Source organism: Malus domestica, chromosome 09 (assembly GCF_042453785.1).
Source record: "Malus domestica chromosome 09, GDT2T_hap1".
NCBI classification, from domain to species: Eukaryota; Viridiplantae; Streptophyta; class Magnoliopsida; order Rosales; family Rosaceae; genus Malus; species Malus domestica.
In genome coordinates, this window is record NC_091669.1 from 32,701,612 (window position 1) to 32,726,386 (window position 24,775).

Genomic DNA, 24,775 nt, shown 5'->3' on the forward strand with positions numbered 1-24,775 from the left:
GATGGGTTCTTTAGATCTCAAATTCTAAAGCTTGTTTCTTTTTGTTGGGTTCGTTGTGCTATGCCTTTTTATCATAACAGGGTGAGCTGCTGCAGTGGTGGAGGCAGAGGCAGTGGCGGAGGCAGAGACAGCGGCGGAGTCGAAGACATTGCCGAAGGCGGAGAAGAGAAGGAACAGAACCTGCCCTTTTCCAGCTCTTCTCCTTTGCAGTACGTTTGGCTGCGAATGATCTTCAGAAGCTTAGGGACCCTCGTGCACGGCTCCTCCGTGTTCTTCCTCATATTTGACTAAACGGTTGACAGATTCGACAAAAACCAAATGAATTTGTAGAAAATAACCAGCTGGAGGCAGAAATGGCACGTTGGATGTACACCGACTACCGACTAGAGGCAGGTGAGCACTCGATGATGAACATCGTTTGGGTTGTGCAACCACGCAGATTCCACTCTTTTTTTTTTTCAAGTTTTTAATTATACAAAAAATTTGTGTATTCGGTATTTAAATTTCAACATAAAAATATTTAATTAGACTTATGAGATCAAATTATATGCCAAAGGAGCACATAACAAATTTTTTTACAGAATTACGATGGAATGACCATTGCAACATTTATTTTTAAGAATTACATTCATCGATTTTTAATTTCAAAGAGTATTTTCACCTAATGTGTGTGTATATATATATATATATTTTTTTTTATCAAAAAATTATATGTATTCAGTTAGCTTTCAATTGCAAAATTGATTCAGTTATTGCAGAACAAAATCAACAGAAAACCATTGTAGCAAAAGTTTACAACGACGACCGCATCCAATCGAGAATCAAACTGGTTGTTTGAAACTTTTATGTGATTTTTACAAATAAAGATATATATCAAGATTTTACAGATGTTTAATAAGGTGGGGGAGCTTTTATTTTTTTATTTTTTTATAATCATACGACAATACTAAACTAGTACGATCGAGCAAAGAAAATAATAGTAAGCAAGCTTGATGATACTAAAGAAGTGGAATCATTTTCTCTAGCTATTCTTCTTTTGAATGATTCCAAAGGTCCATGTAAAAGGAGAAATCACCTCTATTTTTTCCTACTTCCGGAAAAGTGACACATGATCTTGACGACTGTTGCATATCATCAACTGAAGTGTTCTTCCTCTAACTCAAGGCTGGGACATGCAATTCTTTCAAAAGCATCCTCGTCTTCTAACAAGGTTTCCCACCAATCATTTCCATTCTTTGTCGATGACGACGTTTGTGGTAGCGTACTTAAATCTTCTGCTGCTTGAATGTGGTCCAGAATTGGTTCTTTACTGTTCAAGTAATATGAACCTTGGATGAATTTCTGGGGTTGAGGTCTTATCGCTATGGTCTTCCTCGTTTCTTGGAATTTATTTTTCATCGTTTTCACGCCAGAATCGATCCGCAATTGAGTGTTCCAATAATTTTTCACATCATTCGATGTTCTTCCTGGAAGTCTTCCAGCAATCAATGACCACCTGTGTACATTACACGCATGAAAAAAAAATTTATGACTACATTTGGATGAGAATTAAGATGAACAAAGCAAAAAAGAAAAAAAGAAAAAAAAGAAAAAAAAAATGTTAGAGTGCATAAACATTTGTCTCTCTAGAATTTAATGTAGTGAACTAATTCTAATACAAAAATCACATTTCTGCGTGTAATTATTACATAACAATATAGGTTGGTAAAGAATTAATTTAAGCTCTAAAATATAATAACATTTTTTTGAACAAATAAAATATAATAACTTAAGATAATTATTTGAACCACTGCATATTGAGTTCAAACCATTTATCATCCTACAACGCTTGAAATAAAAAAAAAAAATTATTTGAATTCCTTTGGTACGTTGAACTTTATTAATTATTTAACAAAAAAAAAATTGTTAATTATTAGTCTTGGCTATATTTTCATGCAATTGATTGTCCTATCAGGTGTTTAGTGTTGTGAATCCAGATTCTTGCCGAATCTTTTTGTGAGAATCTCAAGAATTCGTGAATCGTGTTCATTCATCGTACATCATGCGATCAGAAATTATTTTAAAATTTTTATTTAAAATTAAACACAAACAGTACTTGATAAAAATTAACCACATAATGTATAATAAACGGACATGATTTACGAATTTCCAGGATCTTTACCAAAAGGATCCGGAAAAGATCCTGTTGGTACTCTTGTATCTGATTAAAAATATTAACTATTTTATACTATATTTGGTATTATTCGAGCACCAAATAAGGGATACAGGAGAAGTACCGTTTAATGGGGTGTTTCTACACAGCGGTTAATTTCTACTAATTAATAAAACACTCATTGTCAACCAAAATTCTATGAAATTATCAGTTTAATCCTCTAATTAAAACAGAACATGAATAAGAAATATGGAGCAAAAATATAATTTCACACAACCAAATTTTGTTGTTTTTTTCTTTCTAAAACCTCACTTACATGTAATCCTAACATATCTCATCTCTTATTTATAAAAATAAAAATAAAAAAACTTCTCACTCTCACATTCTCTATCACTCTTTTCCTCTCTCATTCTATTTCAAAAACAAAAATAAAAAATGTTCTCACACACTTTGTGTGTGTCCATATGCTAGTATATTTTAAGAGACTATATATATCTTACACCGAAGATTTCCCAATTTTATTTTTACGACAAATTTTTTATTTTTAGTTTTCTCATGACTGAAAACTACATTGATAATGACAGAGAAACTTGTTCAGCATTAAGAAAGAGAGTCAGCATAATGGTTACTCCTAGCGTATTCGTAAAAACTTTCTTTTGAATTTGTTCTTAGTTGGATCCTTTTGAAGAACCAAGATTCAGATAGCCAATGATTTTGTAATTCTTTATTTTTCCTAAACAAAAAATATTGAAGAAGCTTCCTCTTCGTACGTCTATCATGCGCCCTATACAAACCGTCCGCTTTTTAGATTGTAATTTGTAAATCCCTCTTATATGCTTTCAAAAAACTCATTGATTGCTGTGTTACTCCTTTATTAACATTTTGCGTCTATTTGTTACTAACTTGGCTTCAATCTCTTGAGACATGAAAATCTCTCGTCCAAACATAACCTAAAAAGATCATGTTGAGAGATTAGAATGGGATTAGACATGAAGGAAACTTCATCTTTCTAATCTTATCACTTTGAGGAGATAGGAATGAATAAGTTTTCTTCATAAGTAATTCATATTTTACCTCCAAGTTGAAGGTATATTCTTATTCATAAGGGTTGAAGTAGGGATTAGACTTGAAGAAAAGTTCTCCCTTCTAATACACTTTTTGTGGAGACTTTGAATGGATAAAGTTTCATCTATTCTAATCCAAGCTTCGATACCGAATGAGGCCGAATACAAAATCTCAAAGGTTTGTTGAGTCGAGTAGGGATTAAAAGCATGAAAATGACTTTACTTAACAAAAATCATTAAGAAATATTTATCTTCCATAAGAAGCATTATTTGAGTCGAACGTAATATTAGAGCATGAGTTCAATTAATTGGTAATATGAGGAGTATTTCAATTACTTGTAAGTAAATGCAAGGTTTCTCTTCTCATCAATTTGGGACTCATCTCCAATACACCCCCTTATGTATGTTGAATTTTCAAGTCAAATACGTGGACAACACAAACAGGATAACGTGGAGCACGTGTGACAGTTGGGCTTCACACGTACTTTGATACCATAAAAAAAAGTTGAAGTTCCATCGTAAAACTAATAGGTAGTATAAAAACTAGCCCAATTTACTTCTCATGCAAGGTCCTTAATAAGGACGATAGGAATTGAAAGAGACATTTATTTATTTATTAGTACCTGTTTCCTAAAAGCTTGTGAAGTCTAACTATAAGATCTACTTCATCCTCTGTAAAGTCTCCTCTCTTGATATTTGGCTTCAGATAGTTCAACCATCTTAGTCTGCAGCTCTTCCTGCACCTGTTTAAGCCTAAGTTTATATAACATCTTTCTACGTGAACAATTATGTGAGGGACTAAGTCTCTCGGCATGGCCCTCTTCACATATGCAGAGGTCACTTTAGCCATATATGTAAACAACATATATTATGTGAGGTGAGAGCAGGTATGACCGTTAGACAGTTAGCATGTTCTAAAGTATTAATAAAAATTAGAACATTCAACTTCTTGATACCAATTAGCAAAAGGTCTTACATTGTATGATTGTAACACTAATGAAATGCTTTACTGGCAATACACATATCCATCTTTCATAGTTAAATATACACATTAACATATATACCCGCTTTGTAAGGAACTTGGTGCCACTTTCCTTCCCCAAGAGTCTCTATGCACCGCCTGAGAAGATCATCTTCCTCTCGAGTCCAGGCACCTTTTCTCATCACACTCAAGTTAACGTTATATCCCTCCATCTCTTATCTGCTAGCTAGCATCAAAGCTTAGCTTATCTTTTGCCTGCGAGCCACTTCAAAGACTCCAGAAAGCTACCTAGCTACCATTATGTATAAATAGAGTGTCTGCCATAACGTTAAAGCCATGGATACGACCGAACTAACTAAATCTTATACGGCCAGTGACGTGCATGTCTGGATATCCACAGAAGCAAAAAGTGACAGGTTTAAAACATTTAACAGTTGGTAGCTACCAGTCTAACCTTTGAAATATATGCATATACACACACGTACATTATATGTATAACACAGAAAAGCTAACATTTATGTATGAGACCTACCACATCTTGGAGTAAAACTTAAATTTTAGGTTCTAAACTTACCCCAGCTTGTTCCAACCCTTGGGCTAAATATGAGTTTTAACCCAAACCCTTTTTTGGGGAAAATTCAATCCATAATTCTCCCCTGAGTTAGTGGGCTAGTCCAAATTTAAATATAACTGCTAAAAGAATTAAAAAACAAATTCTTCATGTGTTTCATATTCTTTCATAATGTTACACAAGTTTCATAGTGTCAGTTTAGTGATTGTTCAATATTTATTGGAATCTAAATATTTTTAGGTTACAATGTTCTTTAAATTAAATTAGGATAATATATATTAAAAGTTATTTTAAGAAAAACAATTATCCTAAATTCATTGTTTAATAAGCTCAGGCTCAAATTTAACCCATAAGACTATTTCCAACCCTTAGGTTAAAACTTAAAATTTTTAGCCCAAAAAATTTAGGTTTTAACCCAGAAACAACTTTTTTTGTTTCAATCCTTTGGAGTAAAAATTTTAGCCTAGATTATTAAAGAATGAATTTAGGCTAATTTTTTTTTTCTTAAAATAACTTTTTTAAAAAGAAAAAAAATTATGTAGACTATCCTAATTTAATTTTATGAACATTTTAACCTAAAAATATTTAGATTCCGACAAATATTGAAAAATCACTAACCGACACCATGAAACTCGTGTAACACTATAAAAAAATATGAAACGCATAAAAGAATTTCTTTTTAATAGCCGTTGGATTTAAATTTAGACCGTTAGATAATTTTTTACCATTGGATTTCATCAAATTAGATCTTAACCATTGGATTCAATAAATTTATAAATATAAAACTAAAAAAATATACATATATGGTGGGCCAGCCCCTCTAACCCTAAGGGAAATCCTGGGCTAAATTTGGCCCAGAAATGAGTTTCGAGTTTTAACTCATATTTGCCCTATGGGTTGGAGCAAACTGGGGTAAGTTTAGAACCTAAAATTTGAGTTTTACTCAAATGATTGGAGTAGGTTTAAGGGTTAGAGTAGAAAAACGGTTTCTAATTAAAAATTTTAGGTTTTAACCTAAAGGTTGGAGATGGTTTGACAAAAAGAAAATTTAAAATTTGAGTTTTACTCCAAGGATGATTGGAGTAGGTCTAAGGGTTAGAGTAGAAAAACGGTTTCTGGATAAAAAAATTTAGGTTTTAACCTAAGGATTGGAGATGGTTTGACAAAGAAAAGTCAATTTTCTAGGCATAAAATTATATAGCTATAATATAAAATTTTGTAGCTGCAATATAATAATTAGACGTTATTACATTACAATATTTGACGAAAGTTGGGATTCCAACATAAAACTAATTGGCAATATGGGGATTAGGCCAACTTACTTATAAAGTCATGTAAGGTCCCTCCTCCCATCAATGTTGGATTCATTTTCTACACGTCCCCTCACATGTGACGAATTTTCAAGTCTAAGAAGTGGACAACACAAAATGGGTGATGTGGAACGCATGTAGTCGGCGACTTCAGACTAAGACAACATGCTCTGATATGATGAATGCGACAACCCATCCCAAATTTTATATTTTTATTAATTTTAAAAGCGTGAATTTATGAAAATGCCCTCAGAGGCGAGGGTCTTGACTTCTGTTGACCAACACATAGCGAGGTGTATGAATTAATCCATTAGTGTTTTCTTGAAGTGCTCGACATTACGGAACTGTAAACCCGAGAATTACTTTTGGTTTGGTCACTATTTATATATTTGTATATATATTTTTCTAATGTATATATTTTATTTATCATTTAGTGATATATAAAAAAATAAAAAAGGGAAAAAGAGGAAGAAAAAAAAAGGAAGAAGGGGGAATGGGAGAGGGAAGACAGATGGGCTGCTGCCCAATCGCAGGAGAGGGAAGACAAATGGGCTGCTGAGGAACTAACCAACCAGTGAGAAGGGAAAGGAGGGAAATAAGGGAAGGGGAAAAAGAGAGAAGGAAACAGGGTCTCCTCTTTGACCCACGTGACCCGGTCCGAGATACCAAGCTCCGACGCCAATTCTGACGTTTTTCTGGCGAGTTGGACATCGCCACCTCTTTCAATCGACTCAATGACTCTCCTTCTTCCAATTTCAGCTTAAAATACTAGGGAATTGGTTTTGATTTAGTGTAACGCGCACCGGTGGGTGCGATGGGTCCGTGTCTTCAATTCCCCAATTCTGAAACAATTCCATCAAATTACTATCACCAATAGACTCCCCTGAAGCTCAGGAACAAAGCCCAAACAAGTTTGGGGGTGTCAGAGTTGCTATGAAGCCGAATTGAGGACACCAAAAACTAGGGTTTTCGATGGGTTTGAGCAAAATTTGGGCTCTTCTAGGCCAAATTGGAATTGGCCACATGTATAAAATTTACTTTACTCATTGAGATCTTCATTTCTGTAAATTTTGATAATTTTTTGAAATAGTTGGATTTTCCGGCTAGTCGGGGCGGCCGACCGCCACCCGCGGCGGCGTGTGGCCAGGGGACCGTCGATGTTATTCTTAGGCTAAATTAGATGTCTTGAGTTCATTTTTGGTGATTGTATATCGTAGGTTGATCGTTTGGACCTAAATTCATTAAGATACGTTACTTGGTAAATATGTGAATCGACAATCCGACCGTTGGATCGTTACCAAACTTTAAGACATTATAGTACATAATATTTAAGGAACATAGAAACTTACGGATCTGGAATCCGATGCACGGATCTTTCCGAATTGGATTTGTAAGTTCATAAAATAAAATGTTGACCGCCACTTGGTTTTTGGCAATTGGCGGAGATCCGACCGTTGGATCATAATGAAATTTTACGATATTGTTCTAGAAGTATAATGTGTATCTTTGGATTTAACAGATCGGAAATCCCTAATGCGGATCTTCCGGATCAAATCTTAGGGGTGTGTTTTATTTAAATTATGTATTTTTATCGATCAGAACTCTGGAATGTGATTTGATAATTGATCATAGGCGACAATGGTTCATGACGTCTCGATATGTGTGCTAGGGATTCGTAGCGCGGACCTCAGGTGAGTGGGTATTTTCCATTCTATCGTGTATTATATATATATATGATTGACAATTCCATAAATGTTTATGAATTGATTATTGCTTATGATTACTGTGAATGCTTTGAAATACTATTGTGAACTACGAATGGCTTGATCCCTGTTTAGGGTACGTAGGCAGTCTAACGAGACGTTAGATGCAGCCATACAGGAAGTGAAACTAAATAATTGAGGTAATAGTCTTGTTAGGGAATTGAGTAATGTGAGGGACATTGGTGGAAAGTGTGAGAGTTAACCTTACTACTTGGAGCTTAATTGTTGGTCATAAATCAATGTGTGAAGAATCAAGAATTTGAAGTAAGGAAACGTAAGTAATGATAGTTAAATGAACTAGTGTCTAGTGGGCCTATCACCAATAATTATTTCCGGAAATAAATAGTTCGAGAGTAGGACGTTACAACTTATACATTTTATGCCATATTATATATATATATATATATATATATGGATGTATATAATTGATAATGCTATGACATATTTGAGTATCAGATTGCATCATGGTTTATTTATATGTATATTACCTGCACATAATTATTGTGAACGTTTGAAGTGCAAAAGTGAACGCAGGACACCCAGGTAAGTTCAGGTAAATTTATGGTATTAGTTGAAATTATGGAGTTATGGCATGACTACATGCATGTTTTAAGCAACTCCGACATTGTCGTACGGGTTGCCCATGAGTCGTATATGTTATATTGAGATACATTGAAAGCTCATAAACCTGCACCCCTATGTTAGTGCTCCCGTTCGTGGCTAGGGCACAGTCCTTCACGTGATGTTCACCTCCCGCACCTTATGCTCACCTTGGATCCAAGGTAAGTGCACATGCCTGTTGTATAGACCACTATAGGTGGTTTCGACTTGTAGGTGACCCGTGATTATTCACACAGTTTTCACGTGATCGTAGCACTTGAGCATATTTATTTACACCCAATCCTATCCTACAGACCACTTTAGGTGGTCTCGACTCGTGTGCAGGTATACTTATTGAGCTATTGATAGGTCGTACAGGTCACCAGAGGTGACTCCGACTTATGAGCTAGCATATGTGATGAATATGTGATGAGCTAGCATATATGATGAATATGTGATGAGCTAGCATATGTGATGAGATATGTGATAAGCTAGCATATGTGATGAGATATGTGATAAGCTAGCATATATGATGAAATATGTGATGAACTAGTATATGTGATGAGATATGAGTAAGTTGTACATGTCACTATATGTGACTCTGACTTGCGTGCTAGTATGAGTTATTAATCACATGATTATTTGATATTGCTGATGAGATGCTGTGTTATGATATGTTTATGATTTTTCTGGAAATTATACAGGTGTTGTGGCGAGGGGTTATAATGTTTTATATGATTTCTATTAAAATTGTATTTACAGGGTCATTCACCCTTGTCTTGTCTTCACCCTCCAGGTTTTATCAGTTGAGCTTTCTTATCGTCGAAGATTCGTGACGATTCTTAGTATTGGAGATTATTTCGAGGGTACAATTCTTAATTCACTCTTATGTATTTGCTTGTGCTCTAACGTCACGTGTGAAGTGGGTTCATTCCTGCTCACTAATGCACTCTGATATTTAGGCACTCTTAGGAATAAATTTATTCACATTTTCCCACATCATCACACTTTATGGCTACGTCATATTCCAGGTGTCAGCCAGCACATCTCGATTCGGAGTCCTAGTGGACATTCCGGGTCGGTGTGTGTCAATGAAGAAAGTTGATGTTCTACCATAAAATCAATTGGCAACATGGGGAGTAGCCCAATTTACTTATAAACCCATACAAATTCTCTCATCTCATCAATGTGAGATTCACGCTCAACAATATTAATGTTCAAATAAATGGTACTGGTACTCTTTTCTTTAAAAAAATATTATTAGAAAATTCAAGACAACAACAACAACAACAAAGCCTTTTCCCACTAAGTGGGGTCGGCTATATGAATCATAGAACGTCATTACGCTCGGTCCTGTGTCATGTCCTCCGTTAAATCCAAGTACTCTAAGTCTTTTCTTAGAGTTTCTTCCAAAGTTTTCCTAGGTCTTCATCTACCCCTTCGGCCCTGAACCTATGTCACGTAGTTGCATCTTCTAACCGGAGCGTCAGTAGGCCTTTTTTGCACATGCCTAAACCACTGTAACCGATTTTCTCTCAGCTTTCCTTCAATTTTGGCTACTCTTACTTTACCTCGGATATCCTCATTCCTAGTCTTATCCTTTCTCGTGTGCCCATACATCCAACGAAGTATCCTCATCTCCGCTACACCCATTTTATGTATGTGTTGATGCTTCACTGCCCAACATTCTGTGCCATATAGCATCGCCGGCCTTATTGCCGTCCTATAAAATTTTTCCTTGAGCTTTAGTGGCATACGGCGGTCACACAACACGCCGGATGCACTCTTCCACTTCATCCATCCAGCTTGTATTCTATGGTTGAGATCTCTATCTAATTCTCCGTTCTTTTGCAAGATAGATCATAGGTAGCGAAAACAGTCGCTCTTTGGTATTTCCTGATCTCCGATCCTCACCCCTAACTCATTTTGGCCTCCATTTGCACTGAACTTGCACTCCATATATTCTGTCTTTGATCGGCTTAGGCGAAAACCTTTAGATTCCAACACTTCTCTCCAAAGGTTAAGCTTTGTATTTACCCCTTCTTGAGTTTCATCTATCAACACTATATCATCTGCGAAAAGCATACACCAAGGAATATCCTCTTGAATATGTCCTATTAACTCATCCATTACCAACGCAAAAAGGTAAGGACAAGCCTTGATGTAATCCTACAGTTATGGGGAAGCTTTCGGTTTGTCCTTCATGAGTTCTTACAGCAGTCTTTGCTCCATCATACATATCCTTTATAACTTGGATATATGATACTCGTACTCTTTTCTTCTCTAAAATCCTCCAAAGAATGTCTCTTGGGACCCTATCATACGCTTTCTCCCAATCTATAAAGACCATGTGTAAATCCTTTTTCCCATCTCTATATCTTTCCATCAATTTTCATAAGAGATAGATTGCCTCCATGGTTGAGCGTCTTGGCATGAACCCGAATTGGTTGTCCGAAACCCGTGTCTCTTGCCTCAATCTATGCTCAAGACTTATTAGCTTAATACCCCTATAGTTCATGCAATTTTGTATGTCGCCCTTATTCTTGTAGATAGGCACCAAAGTGCTATTTCGCCACTCATTTGGCATCTTCTTCATTTTCAAAATCATATTGAAAAGGTCAGTGAGCCATGCTATACCTGTCTCTCCCAAGACTTTCCATACTTCGATCGGTATATCATCTGGGCCCACTGCTTTTCTATGCTTCATCTTTTTCAAAACTACAACCACTTCTTCTTTCCTGATTGGACGGTAAAAGGAGTAGTTTCTACACTCTTCAGAGTTACTCAACTCCCCTAAAGAAGTACTCATTTCATGTCCTTCATTGAAAAGATTATGAAAATAACCTCTCCATCTGTCTTTGTCCTCGTTCTCTGTAGCAAGAACCTTTCCATCCTCATCCTTGATGCACCTCACTTGGTTTAGGTCTCTTGTCTTCTTTTCCCTTGCTCTAGCTAGTTTATAGATAACCAACTCTTCTTCTTTGGTATCTAGTCACTTATACATATCGTCATAAGCCGCTAACTTAGCTTCTCTCACAGCTTTCTTCGCCTCTTGCTTCGCTCTTCTATACCTTTCACCATTTTCATCGGTCCTTTCCTTGTATAAGGCTTTACAACATTCCTTCTTATCCTTCACCTTTGTTTGTACCTCCTCATTCCACCACCAAGATTCCTTTTGGTGTGGAGCAAAGCCCTTGGACTCTCTTAATACCTCTTTTGCTACTTTTCGGATACAACTAGCCATGGAATCCCACATTTGGCTAGCTTCCCCCTCTCTATCCCACACGCACTGGGTGATTACTTTCTCTTTGAAAATGACTTGTTTTTCTCCTTTTAGATTCCACCATCTAGTCCTTGGGCACTTCCAAGTCTTGTTCTTTTTTCTCTCTCTTTTGATATGTACATCTATCACCAACAAGCGATGTTGATTAGCCAAGCTCTCTCCCGGTATAACTTTGCAATCCTTACATGTTATACGATCCCCTTTCCTCATTAGTAGAAAATTCAAGACAATTATGAAATTATTATTTGAAAATTTACTATGGTTGCCCTTGATTGAGCACTAATTTTCTTACGATGAAAGAAGTTTCAAGTTCAATTATTGCTCCTCTCTATAATTTGTTTAAAAAAAAAAACAAATAAAAATCTAGAACTTTTAATTTGAGTTTAAACACATGCTTGCATGTAATATACGTCATGAACAATGTTAACTAACATATATACCTGATCAAGAATCAATTAGGATAATCACAATTTAAATACCATATACAATAAAAATCCTGAAAGATAAAAATTATTTTCATAAACTTGAAAGTTATTAACATTATGCTGAAAGTGCGATGAGTAGGAAAAGAAGAGATTGTGATATTCCACAGTGGGTCTTATTATTGAAAGCGAATCAATCACAACGACTGTTTACTCGAAGAAACTAACCTAATATGATGTGACACTTAAGTACGTAGTACTGCATGTCTCTTATATGTGAAGGAACATTGAATAATAATAGGAAAGTGATTGTCCAAAGAGTAGATCCATGCACTGTTTAGTAATTCTCTATCCGATCATTTTCAGTTTCGCTATTATACTGTAATTGTTTCGTTATTCGGGGTGAAAAATCTCGTTTGAAATTGGGACCACGATTTGCTGGATCGATCAGTAGAGTGAGTATCCTCCATTCGATTGTTTGGGACCACGATTTGCTCGATCGATCAGTAGAGTTCTTACTTTGTAATTTACTAACTTTGGCTTCTCATTTTGGTCATAGCATTGCCTTTGATTTCGCGTCATACGAAGATAATAACAACCTCTTGCTACCTGTTCAAATATTGAAAGCAATTTAAATAAGTAAAATTTAGTGACGTCTAGTTTTTATTTGGTTAGCATCGCATCTCCTACTGTCGCATCGCATCTCTCATCTGCATCTGCATCGCAACTCGCGTCTGCATCTGAATATAGTTGCTTTTGCTTGCTAGAGATTTTTTGAAAAGGTGTAGGATTATTTCTTCTTCTATTCTCATCCTCTTTCTCTTCCTTTTCTCATACTTTGTGTTTTATCTTATTATCTTTATAAAACATTAATATAAAATATTGATATGATTTAATTGTAACCGTTCAAATAGTAAGAAAATAAAATAAAAAATGATTAGAAGAGAAGATAATCATTCTCTTATCAAAGAGAGAGAGAGAAACCTTTTTGGGTTTTTGTGTCATGGGTTCACGGGCTGGTAAGAAATTAAAGTAGGAAGATAGTTGTGGAAACAAGGAAACGAGGCTGTTTTTTAGCCACATCTATGACATTAGGGAATACATTTATTTTTGAGATACAAACTAGGCTGTTTTTTTGCCACATCTGTGACATTAGGGAATACATTTATTTTTGAGATACAAACTAGGCTGTTTTTTTGCCACATCTGTGACATTAGGGAATACATTTATTTTTGAGAAGGAAACTAGGCTGTTTTTTAAATGAAAAGCAAAGCCCAAAGAAAAAAGCAAATCCAATATGATTAAAACGTGTGAGCTGAGTAAATGTTACAAAATTAACATAAAAGGTTCTAAATTTTACAAATATACTTATATTTTATAACATATATAATAAATTTACGTAGATCCATCTAGTTCACTTAGGCTTTACGTAGGCGCTAGGCCTTATCTCACTGTCCGACTAGCACCTAGCGCCTAGCGTCTTTTAAAATCTTGTATGGTATTACAAAAGTAGCTAGCTAACTAAGTTTTAACTTTAGTTGGTAGGGCGAAGACGGTCAATATTAAGGCTTTACTAAAAAAGCTTTAGGAGATGCAAGAATGTAGTAGGGCAGGAATAAATCCGTTAGACAAGGTTTTGACGCCTAGAAGAAAATTGTAATTAATCAGGACATTAAAATAATTGTCGTGTGATGAAGCTTAGGCTAAGTGGATATATATAGTGCTTGAAATTTGTTCAATAAGTTAGTCGGATTAGTAGAACTCCTCTTTCGTCATTCGTTACGATTGCGCAGAAAACTTTGATTGGGACTTGGGAGTTGTCTAGAACGACCTTCTATGTTCACCAATGAAGGGGCACAACTGTCCTTTTCATAAAGAAAACTAAATAAGGCCGCCTGGACCATAGTCATCATCACAGACAGGATTATTCCCACCGCCATATTCGCTAATCGCTGTATCAGATTTGCTCAGTCCTTGCTCACTCAACCGTCCGTTAAGTCCCCCAATGGCGGAGCCGTACGGAACCAACGGCGGAGTCGACGTCGACGTTACCGACAACGACGGCGAGATCCACACCAACCGGGAGGAGACTCTCTACGGCATCTTCCACCATCTGATTGTTGAGATCCTCTTCCCCGGCTCCACCAGTGCCGGTGGTGCTGCTCCGCTGTTTCAGCGGATCAAAACCTCTCTAGCCAAGAACGGCCCGCTACTTCACGAAGCTTCCAGAAACAGTGGGCGAAACGTTTTTCTCTGGACTCGGAGGGGAAGCCCTCTCCGTGCACTGCTAGTCATCTCTGTGAGTATTGTCGGTGATCTTAGCTTTTGAATTAGTTGTACCTTGTGCTTTTGATTACTTGTACATTGCAATCTAGGAAAGATTGTGCATTTTGTTTCAAGAGCTCTGTGTGCTTCTGAAGGTTGTACATTTTCGATATAAAAGCAACACAATTTTTTTAGCTCTGGAAGTAACATTTTGTTTGGTCTAATGAAAATTCTTTTATGTTCCGGTGTATGCTATGCACGATGTGCGTCAAGGGGATTGCAGACGAATATGGTGCATTGGGAACCTTAACCTTTTCCTTAGAGATACCAAGTTCGGATCTCATTTGCTTAGGATGGCGGTTAATGACAGAAAAAGGAGAGGAAGGAGGCATTACAAGGGTATTCACAGGGACTGAAGTGTCATAAGAAGCTAAAGATGAAACAGTTGATAAATCTTCCATAAGAACTGCACGTAAAATAGAGGAAGAAGAATTAGAAGAACAAGACGAAACATAAAGTAGAACAGAAGTTGAAGAATGTATTGTTGTTAGAAGAATTCAAGGAAATTCAAAGAAGTGAATACTTTGTTAGGGAAAAAGTTACCTGTAAGGATATCCCTTGTTCATTATGTGCTCGGTCAGGATCAACTTACTGAGATATTTCCCGAAGCTTTGGCTTCTGCTAGATTTCTTTTTGCACTCCAAGTTTGCGGGGGCATGATAGACAACAGAGTTCACAGTACAGTTGTAACACTAGATGATAGCTCAATTGTGTGTGAGTCTTAGACTCTTAGTTGCAGTTGTAAAGAGAGTTTGTCTGGTAGTTGTGATTACCTATTCTTGTGAATGATAAATCTGTTTCCTTCATCAGATAAATTCGTGTGATATAGCTTCTTAATTGTTTGGTATATGTTGAGTAAGGATAATTTATTTTTTATGCCTACTTTTGGGCGCAATTTTCTATATCATGGATGCAGGACATTTCATGTTATGCATATTATTCCATGTAGGATCTTATTGATATTCCTCTTCATGTTTAATGAGTCTTCATGAATAATAACTAATCACCACAGAAAATGTACTTACCCTCAAATTCTTTGTCCTATTGTTCTTGGTTTTTTCAATTAATTTTATTAGATCCATTCTAATTTTTCACTTGCTGTGATTCCAACAAGTCTAATTTTTAAATGTAAGTGTTGATATCGATTGATATATATAGATCGATTCAAGTCGACACTTGAGTTAACAACTGACTCTTTTGATGCAGGTTGGCACGATTACTCTTCTTGCCTTGACAGGGTTGCTTGTCTTCATGCTTTTCTTTGTGGCAGCAACTTTCAATGCCGTTGTTATCTCTCTCCTACTGTCTCTGGCAGCTGCAGGAGGATTCTTGGCCATTTTCTTTGCCTGTGTAACAGCGATATACATAGGAGCGTTATCAGTGGCTGTTTTTGTTATTTCCGTCACAACAATATCGACAATTGGAGCTGTTCTGATAGCTACAGGTAGGGCTGGTCAACCAATTGACCATTACTTCTCCTACCTCTTTTTAGTTTTTAATACCTAACCCCTACATATCTAAGGACAACCTTATTGTCTAAAAGTGTTATATAACCAGAAGCATCACATTTACGACTATATTGATTGTAGGTTTCTAAATTTTCAACCATTATACTTATCAGGCCTACACATATGGATGAAAAAGTAGTTAGTTTATCTACTTGAGAAGGACCAATTTACTGACTTTGTTTTGCTTCTGTTGAAGTGTTTGCATACCCCTTGGTACCGATTTCCCAGGCTTCAGATCAGTTCATGTCCTGTATAATACAATTTATTGATGGCTGATGGATCTATATTTTGAATTGTCTATAATTCCACTTCCCATCGAGTCAAGGTTCTTATCATATTTCTTTGTTCCCCTAACTAGGTTGGATTGGATTCTTCTGGATCATGTGGCTGGCAACAAAGAAATCTCTGGGCCTTGCTAAGCAATCGTTGAATGTGACTGGTTCGGCGATTTCAGCGTACTCTTATGGCAGGCATGCTCGCTATCATTCAGCGATAGGTAAAGCTTCCGATTGAAGAATAATAAAAATAAATTGTCCGATTGAAGCATATGCCAGGTTTCTAGGCCCTTCCTAAGATCTACGACAACGTCGGTTCTTATCTTCAGTTTGATGTATATTTGTTGGACTACTATTAAGGCAAGATAGGCCAGCTATTGTATAGGTTTTACCTAGTTTGTCTATCTTCTTGTCCATATGCAACTACTATGTATTGGCCGATTTTGTATAATTAAACGCAGCCACTCTTCCCTTGAGCAGTTGTGATCTGTTCACGAACTTCACGTTAGCAATCTGCAGCTTGGGTCGTTTATTGCTAGTAAAATGCTGTATCGTTCTTTTTTGGGTCCGTACATGTATGATCAGGCTGTGTTAGCAGCACTGGGTATCATTTGTTTGGATTCCAGTTAACCAGTCCATGTGGTATACTGCTTGTGCTTCGGGTACATGGAAAAATCTCGCATGGAGATGAACACTGAGACTAGTCAATCACACCTAGCATTTCTGACTGACTTGTTTAGATATCAATTAGTTACAAAACAACAAATCTTGATACCCAAGAAATCTCGGCCAATAAATAAGCCGCAAACAAAACCCTATCTGAAACTCAAACTTTTTCTCACTGCACCGTGGATGTTTTCCCCACTTTGTCTTCTAGGCCCTCCAGAGCTCCAGCAGCCTGCCTGACTCCTCCACAAACTACCAAACCCCGATCAGGTTCACCACCTGTAAATGCCACCGTTGACATCTCCCCCGCTTTGTGTTCCCAATGAGTCAAGGTTCTTACACACTGCCATCACACAAACTTTAAGTGATGGAGGGTTTAATTGTTGTGCTAGAGGTGTTGGATTGGTTATATAGGTTCAAATAAAACTTCCTTTTCTATATTCATTAACTTGAGGTTATAGTTTAGTAAGTGCTTTGTTGACTTCAAAACTGTTTGGATGGAAGGAAATTAATGAGCTTTAAACATAAAGTTTTGAATCATTTGACATTAAAATCTTACTAGAATTGGAGGATGCAAAAATATTGGGCATGAACCTAATATTATATTTCTTAACTAAGATATGCTCCTAATCCTATAAATACCATCACCATCTCAAAGCCATGTAGCATTATAATTAGTTGAAATCGAAAGTAAAATGGCTTGTGGTTATCTCTCCCTCATTACCAAGAACTTAATCGTTGCAGTAGCCATAGTCATCATCTTCTTTTCACTCGGTATGTAGTCGATATATATGTTTGACCTTTAATTTCTTGCATTTTTGTTCTCTTAAGCACCAAATTAAATTCCTGTTAATTATTTTGATGTTTTCAATTGTTTTTCAGTAAGCGCTGAAATAATATGCCAGGGATATTGTAAAGATATTGCTTGTTGCAATGCCTTTTTGCACGAGAGCTAGTTATAAGGGAGGAAAATGCTATCCACCATTTAACCAATTTAATTTGTCGTTGTGAAAAATAATAGTGGCCTTGTGTATTGAGGGATGGGCAGGGACAGGGCAGAAGGAATCCCATTATAATTTCTGTTGTTGTAATAAACTCCCTTTGAATAAAACTAATGATTATTCTATAACGTCTTCTTGTTTTAATTATTTTCTTTTTTAAGAGAGGTATTCGGTTCGATTCTCGCCAAATGCGAATTTAAACTACATTATTGGTAGCCCATTGGTAGCCCATTGTGAGGCTAAGCCCACCCTCTCTCTCCCTTAGTGCAGATAATATTGTTTGTTAAAAAAAAAAATCTTCTTTGATAACGATATGCGTTCCATTATAATTTATGTTGTTGTAATAAACTCCCTTTGAATGAAACTCTTACATGAGTTTTTTTTTTTTGATACAACAAGGGTGTGTTTGTTTGATCTCCTTAGGTTTCACTGGACTAGACTGGCTTATTAGTCTGTTTTTGGTTTGATCTGGGACTCCCATCACCAAATCTTGCCGTCTTGCCGATCTCCTTCGTCTCGCGAACCCAACCTTCTATTTGCTTCAAATTGATTTCTCTCCCTCTTATGAAACCCAACGAACCCATAACCCAGATTTCCCCTCTTTGCTTCAAGAAAGAATACCTAGCCGGATTTGTTTTGGATTTAATCCAACGCCAAGAACTGAAATTGTAATCTCAAAGAACTGAAATGTAAATATCAAAACAAATTATGTGAAATCCCGTTCTTGGATTTCATTGTTATAATCTACGTAATTGTATTATTGAGATTTTATGTTATTTTTGAGAAATTATATTAATTTATTTGGATTTAGATTTTAATTAAATTAGTTATGAAGTTTGAAGTTTAGAAAGTAATTATCTAAAATTCGTAGACCTTTCGAGGTCACAATTTATATTGTTGAATAGATATCGAGATCACGAACGCATAGGCTAAAACTGTTTGCGAGTCCGAATTATGATGGTATAGTTATGGACGTTTGAAGTTGTCGCTAAAAAAAAAACTGAAAAGAGAAGAAAAAGCCACGGGAGTGGCTGAAAGAAAAAAAAATTCCTTTGCACCTGTGCACCAACCCAACTCCATTTCTGATGGTCTCTGCAATTCTTTCTGTCAATTCATCACCATCCATCGCCTACAGCGTATTCCTCAACCTTCCCTCTACCATCTCCACCCATATTTGAGAGTTTTTAGGCCCAATTTCATGAAGAACTTCACCGGGTTCGCGGGTGAGTTCGACGGTGATTCCGTCGTTCCGGTGACTTGCACCACTTACCACCACCCTTAATCAACTTCCCTTAGACCCAGGAACAAGACCCAATTGGTGGTTGGAGCGTTGGAACACCAAGGAAGCCGAATTGAGGAACACCCACCTTAGGGTTTCGACGGGTACGAGCCAATTTGAGGGCCTTCCTGGTCAAATTGGACTTGGCCATAGGTATAAAGTTTACTCTTCTTGTTGAGGCCTTCATTCTTGTAAAATTTGAGAATTTTTGGAAAAAGTCGAATTTCCAATGTGTGACATTAGATTTATGAAATTCTTCTTTCGTTACCAAGCATCTAGACCTAGAAGGGAATTATAGTTGAAATGACATCCTTGTTAATCTTGTGCTTATTTGAGTGTGTTTGGTTGGAGTTGAAGAGTTTAGATTGTTTACTAGTAGTTGTATTCAAGTTATTAGTAAACGATCTAGTTTCTCTTAATATATATATATATATATATATATTGCCGCATATACATGTCAAAAGGGGTAGTGGCATGAGTGAAGAGGTGGTGTTTTAAGTTGAAAAACCATTAACTTTGGGTTGGTTTATTAAAGGATGGAGAATGAAGGTTACAAGCATAGGAATAGAACGTTAAAATGTTGATTTCATGGATGATTAAAATATGTATGGTTACTAGTATAAAAGGGTGACTGACTTTAATATATGTGTTATAGATGATTACTCTATTTTCATAATTATTAACCTGAGAGGGTATGAGACGGTTTTATGATTATGTTTCCTATAAAGTGCCATCGTTATAGTTTATGATGTGGGATTTGACGTGCATATTAGAAACATGGTTTGCTTTGTATGGTTGGCTTGATGTGATGAAATGTGAGGACCAGTGGTGGACTGTGAATTATCCATAGACCTTGTGAGTATAAATTAGAATTACCATGTTATTACTCATAACCCAAGTAGGGAATTATATAGAGTTCTCTAATTGAATTGGTGAAATGGTATGTTATCTCATTGATTGATTAACATAGTTAAATGCTAAGATCAAGCATCCTTGATACATGAAGGGATTAATTGACGGGAATTGTGGAATGACGTTGGATATGATTGTTATTATTATGATTATTTAGTGATCAATGTGGCTTAAGAATAATATTGTGCTTCGTTGGTTATTGGATAAGTTACATGCTGTGGATGGAGATATCACGTTGAAAACATAGTGATTTATATGATAGATGGAATGGAAACCTTGAATGTCATGTGGATTTGTTATGTAACCATGAATCTAGTAATTCATGCTTGTTAAGTTCTAATAATTGATTGAGGAATGCTATGCTTTTCGATTTGAACGTATTGTGATAAACGTCGAGGTGTAATGAATGGCGAACTACGAATGGCTTGATCCCAAATGAGGGTACATAGGCAGTCTAACGAGGAGGTTAGATGCAGCCATAAAGTATACGAAAAATTCTATGCAATTCGAGGCATGGCATGTGCTTGATACATATCCCGAGGGACATGTATGTTAGATATGTGATTTGATGACGTCACGTGTCGATCCGGACGTATGTCCGAATCGACACGTGACAAATTCAGAGTTTCATATTTTGAAGAAAAGAAGAACAGAGCAAAGTAATTTGAGTGAAAATGGCGAAAAAGAGAGAGTGGGGAGGGTGACAGTGGACGAAGAAAAAAGAGAGTAAAAATGGGAAAGGGCAAGAAGACCATGGGCGGAGAAAAAGAGAGGTTAAGAAGGAGGAAGAAATTATAAAAGAATAAATAAATATATTAATATTAAAATATTAATAGATATTGGTTATGTTTATACTATATTTAGGGTCTCGTATTTAGATCTCGTACAAATACTCGAGGGAATTAAATGTAATTATGTGATAAAGGAAGGGGCAAATATGTAATAAGTGAGGAGTCCTTATTCTATAAAAGGACCCCTCACCCTCACAATTGAAAGAGGCCATTTCTTAAGCCTTCTCACCCCTCTCACATCCCCTTTCATATTCAGAGGTTTTCTCCCTCACCTCTAAGAGAAATATATAATCAGTGTGGACGTAGCCCAAACATTGGGGTGAACCACGATACATCTTGTGTTATTTACATTTCATGCAGATCTACGGTTGGATTTACGTTGTTCCAAGACCTCCGGTTTTGTGCATCAACATTTGGCGCCGTCTGTGGGAATCGATACGAAAAGTTGTGTCGGTTCTCTTTCATTTTTTCACCTCTATCGTGAATCTGCAAAAAAAAAAAAAAAACAAACCCAGGAAACCAAATACTCTATCTCTCACTCTGCTATCCTCCTACAAAAAAAAAAATTCATAAAAACCAAGAACACCACTATCTCTTTCTAAAAATCCTAAGATTCTCTCTCTAAATACCCAGAAAAGCCCATCTCTCTGTTTTGAAGAAGAAGAGAGTGGCAGAGTTGATTTTTTACTATCTTCTCCAATCTTTCACTGCTCCAAGTAGACTGAAGAATTTTAGAAGGCATTGGACTTTGATCTCTTCACACTCCAAAAGACGTCGCCGGAATCACTGTAAAGTTACTATAGTTGGTCGAGGTGGAGGTAGGGACTGGTTTCTGGAGAGACACGGTGGGCACGGGTTACGACGGGTGGACTCCAAAGGTGGGAAAGCTCCGCCATCCAGGAACCAGTCTCCCACATCGAGCTCTTATCTCTCTTCCTCTTCTCCTTATTTCTCTTTCATACAAATGGCTATAACCCCTCACCAGAAGTGTTACTCGAAGTCTTTCCATACCTCCGGGTCCTCAAAGACGGCACAATCGATAGACTTGCCGGAACCCAAGTCGCTCATCCAGGCTTAGATCCCGAAACCGGAGTTTTATCCAAAGACATCGTCATCTTACCCAAAACCGGCGTCTCAGCCCGACTCTACTGACCCATCACCACCAAACCTGGCACAAAACTCCCTATTTTCAAACCCTTCACTCAAACCCTCTTCCTCAGCTTCCAAAAAACCTAAAACCCATCTCCAATCTCTTCATCGCAACACAATCTGATGCCTTTTCATCGGCATCGTCGAGGAAATTGGCCAAATCAAACGAATTGACACCTCCCAAAATGGTGGTTTCGACATGAAAATTGGCGCCAAAACCGTTCTGGAGGGCATTCACCTTGGGGATAGTAATGCAGTCAATAGAACATGCCTGACGGTCACCGAATTCGATACCCAATTGTCCGATTTCACAGTCGGGCTGTCGCCGAAGATGCTTAGGAAGACATCTCTGATCGAACTCGAAGCTGGGTCACTTATGAATTTGGAGCGGGCAGTGCAGCCCACCAGCAGAATGGGCGGGCATTTTGTGCAGGGTCATGTGGATGGAACATGGGAGATAGTGCCAATGGAGCCTGAGGGAGATTTGCTGTGGATCAAGGTAAAGACATCAAATGAGGTGTTGAGTATGTGGTGCCGAAAGGGTTTATAGCCGTCGATGGTACTAGTTTAACTGTGGTGGATGTGTTTGATAAAGAAGAGTGCTTTAACTTCATGTTGGTTGCTTATACTCAGCAGAAAGTGGTGATTCCGTTGAAAAAAATCAGGTCAAAGGTGAATTTGGAGGTTGATATACTCGGGAAGTATGTCGAAAGACTTCTCAGTAGTGGGTTTGTCGAGTCATTCAAATCTTCATGACTCATAAGGTATTACTCAGATATAGTTCCATTACTGCAATCCTGATTTGGCTTCATGTATAATTAAGCAAGTACCGTATCGATAGGGAGTCTGTGATGTGGGAAGAAAAAAAAAACCCATCTTTGATTTGCTTTGCAAGACTACTGCAACCTCTGTCTCTCTGTGTTTGCAGCACATCTTGTTCTTGTGCAGTTTGTAGTTGTTATACTTGCAACGGGTCAAATATTTGAATATGTACAATTTTGGGGATGAATTTACAATAGAAAGCTACAGAATCCCATGGCTGGTATGGATCCAGGTGATGGTGATGGTCCTCCTCCTCATCCTTCTCTACTGCTTCAGCTTATTAGTCATATATCTCTCCAACGATGACATCACCACCACCACTTCCAGGTTCTCCCTATGCCTCACAGACGTAGCAAGTGCAACAAAGATAGGTGGCTCCACCTTCACATTTTCCGGGCTCTCCTCGAACCAAAGCTCCACTCAGTTTCACCATGTGAGGTAGGACAAGCAAGAAAATCATCACCCCCGGCACAACTGTGAAGAAATCCACTTTTCTGAGAAAGCAAAAGTGGAATAAAGGAAAAAGAGGAAGGAGGAAAGCACTTGGATAAGTATACTGACTTTAGACAGATCTCATGGTGGAGGTGGGATGGCATTTCGCGGCTCACCTATGCTGTAAACCTGTAGTGCAGCAGAAAAAGAAAAAGGAAAGAAAAGGAATACATAAAGGAAAAAGCCAGGATTATACTTTTGCTTTTGTCGACCACCAAAGCAGAAGATGCTATCAACGTTTGAAAAAAAGAAAACTTTCATCATGTATGTTCCCACTTTTCTGAAGAAGCCACTGGAAGACGCACATGAAAAAAGATCTGCAACAACCCAGTACACAGTAGGTGCAGTACGCACCAACGACTGCTTTATTTATTTTTGAATGATATAATTTATTTTTCTTATCTTTCGGAGACATCTGTATAAACCCCATCAGAGGGTAAAAAAAAAAAAACGGCAAAGCCGAAAATAATGGGCTAGAATGTTATGTGGAGGGCGAAGGTCCATATGCCCAAAAGAGTTAGGTATTCTATTATCACTAACCAAGTGATCAAAAGTACGTCCAGTACTCCAAAAATTATTCGGCACCCTACCGCTACCAACCAATGATCAAAAGTATGCCCAGTACTCCACAATTATTCGGCAACCCGCTGCTATTACCACCAACCAGGTGATGAAATGTACAACCCGTACTCTTCTTCATGCCACCAACTAGCTGATCAAAAGTACGCCCAGTACTCCAAATTATACATGAGCATTACTCATGTCATTCATACATAAACATTCATGAGCATCACTCATGACAATCATACATAAACATTCATGATCATCATTCACGTCAACATTCATGAGCATCACTCATGTCAACATTCATGAGCATCACTCATGACAACATTCATGAGCATCACTCATGTCAATCAACATAAACATTCATGAGTATCACTCATGTCAATCAACATAATTATTCATGAGCATCACTCATGTCAATCAGCTTCAAAAGCTCATTTACAGAGCTCTAGCTTCAAAAGCTTCATTTACAAAAGCTCTAGCTTCAAAACCTTCATTTACAGAGCTCCAGCTTCAAAGCTTCACTTGCAAAGCTTCACTTACAAAGCTTCAGTGCAGGGTATACAAATACCACCTCCGAACAACCGCCACTTCGGCCCATACATGGATTCAATTTGAAGTCTCTAGCCAACAGACTCTATTGACTGAAGACTTGGGGGGACTACACTATACACCATATATTGGGCCTCAACTAGGCCTCATGAAAAATACTTAGGGGACTTAGCCCATTATTTATGTATTAAGGAGCGAGCCCTTATTCTATAAAAGAGACTCCCTCACTTTCATTAGAGAGCACCCATTACTTATGTATTGAGGAACGAGCCCTTATTATATAAAAGGGACT

At 37.2% G+C, this 24,775-nt stretch overlaps 1 protein-coding gene and 2 pseudogenes across 2 annotated transcripts; 2 read left to right on the forward strand and 1 right to left on the reverse strand.

The window, feature by feature from the left end:
- Positions 1-813: 813 nt before the first annotated feature.
- LOC103411755 (transcription factor MYB1-like) lies at positions 814-4,514 on the reverse strand (annotated as a pseudogene). The gene is made up of 3 exons (XR_011570998.1): positions 4,281-4,514; positions 3,840-3,969; positions 814-1,495 (listed from the first exon to the last, which is right to left on the reverse strand). The product of XR_011570998.1 is annotated as a transcription factor MYB1-like (transcript).
- Positions 4,515-13,809: 9,295 nt separating this feature from the next.
- On the forward strand, positions 13,810-16,753 carry LOC103421899 (uncharacterized). Its single transcript, XM_029108595.2, has 3 exons — positions 13,810-14,446; positions 15,679-15,916; positions 16,339-16,753. The coding sequence occupies exons 1-3, from the start codon at positions 14,153-14,155 to the stop codon at positions 16,491-16,493; spliced, it is 687 nt and encodes a 228-aa protein (XP_028964428.2). The 5' UTR covers positions 13,810-14,152; the 3' UTR covers positions 16,494-16,753.
- Positions 16,754-17,616: 863 nt separating this feature from the next.
- LOC103421951 (riboflavin synthase-like) lies at positions 17,617-22,868 on the forward strand (annotated as a pseudogene).
- The last annotated feature ends 1,907 nt before the right edge of the window (positions 22,869-24,775 follow it).

Excerpts from the sequence above, each read along its gene's own strand:
- LOC103421899 (XM_029108595.2), top strand. The coding sequence starts at position 14,153 with ATGGCGGAGCCGTACGGAACCAACGGCGGAGTCGACGTCGACGTTACC. Across the intron at positions 14,447-15,678 it reads GTGCACTGCTAGTCATCTCT|GTTGGCACGATTACTCTTCT; the intron begins GTGAGTATTGTC and ends CTTTTGATGCAG. Across the intron at positions 15,917-16,338 it reads AGCTGTTCTGATAGCTACAG|GTTGGATTGGATTCTTCTGG; the intron begins GTAGGGCTGGTC and ends TCCCCTAACTAG.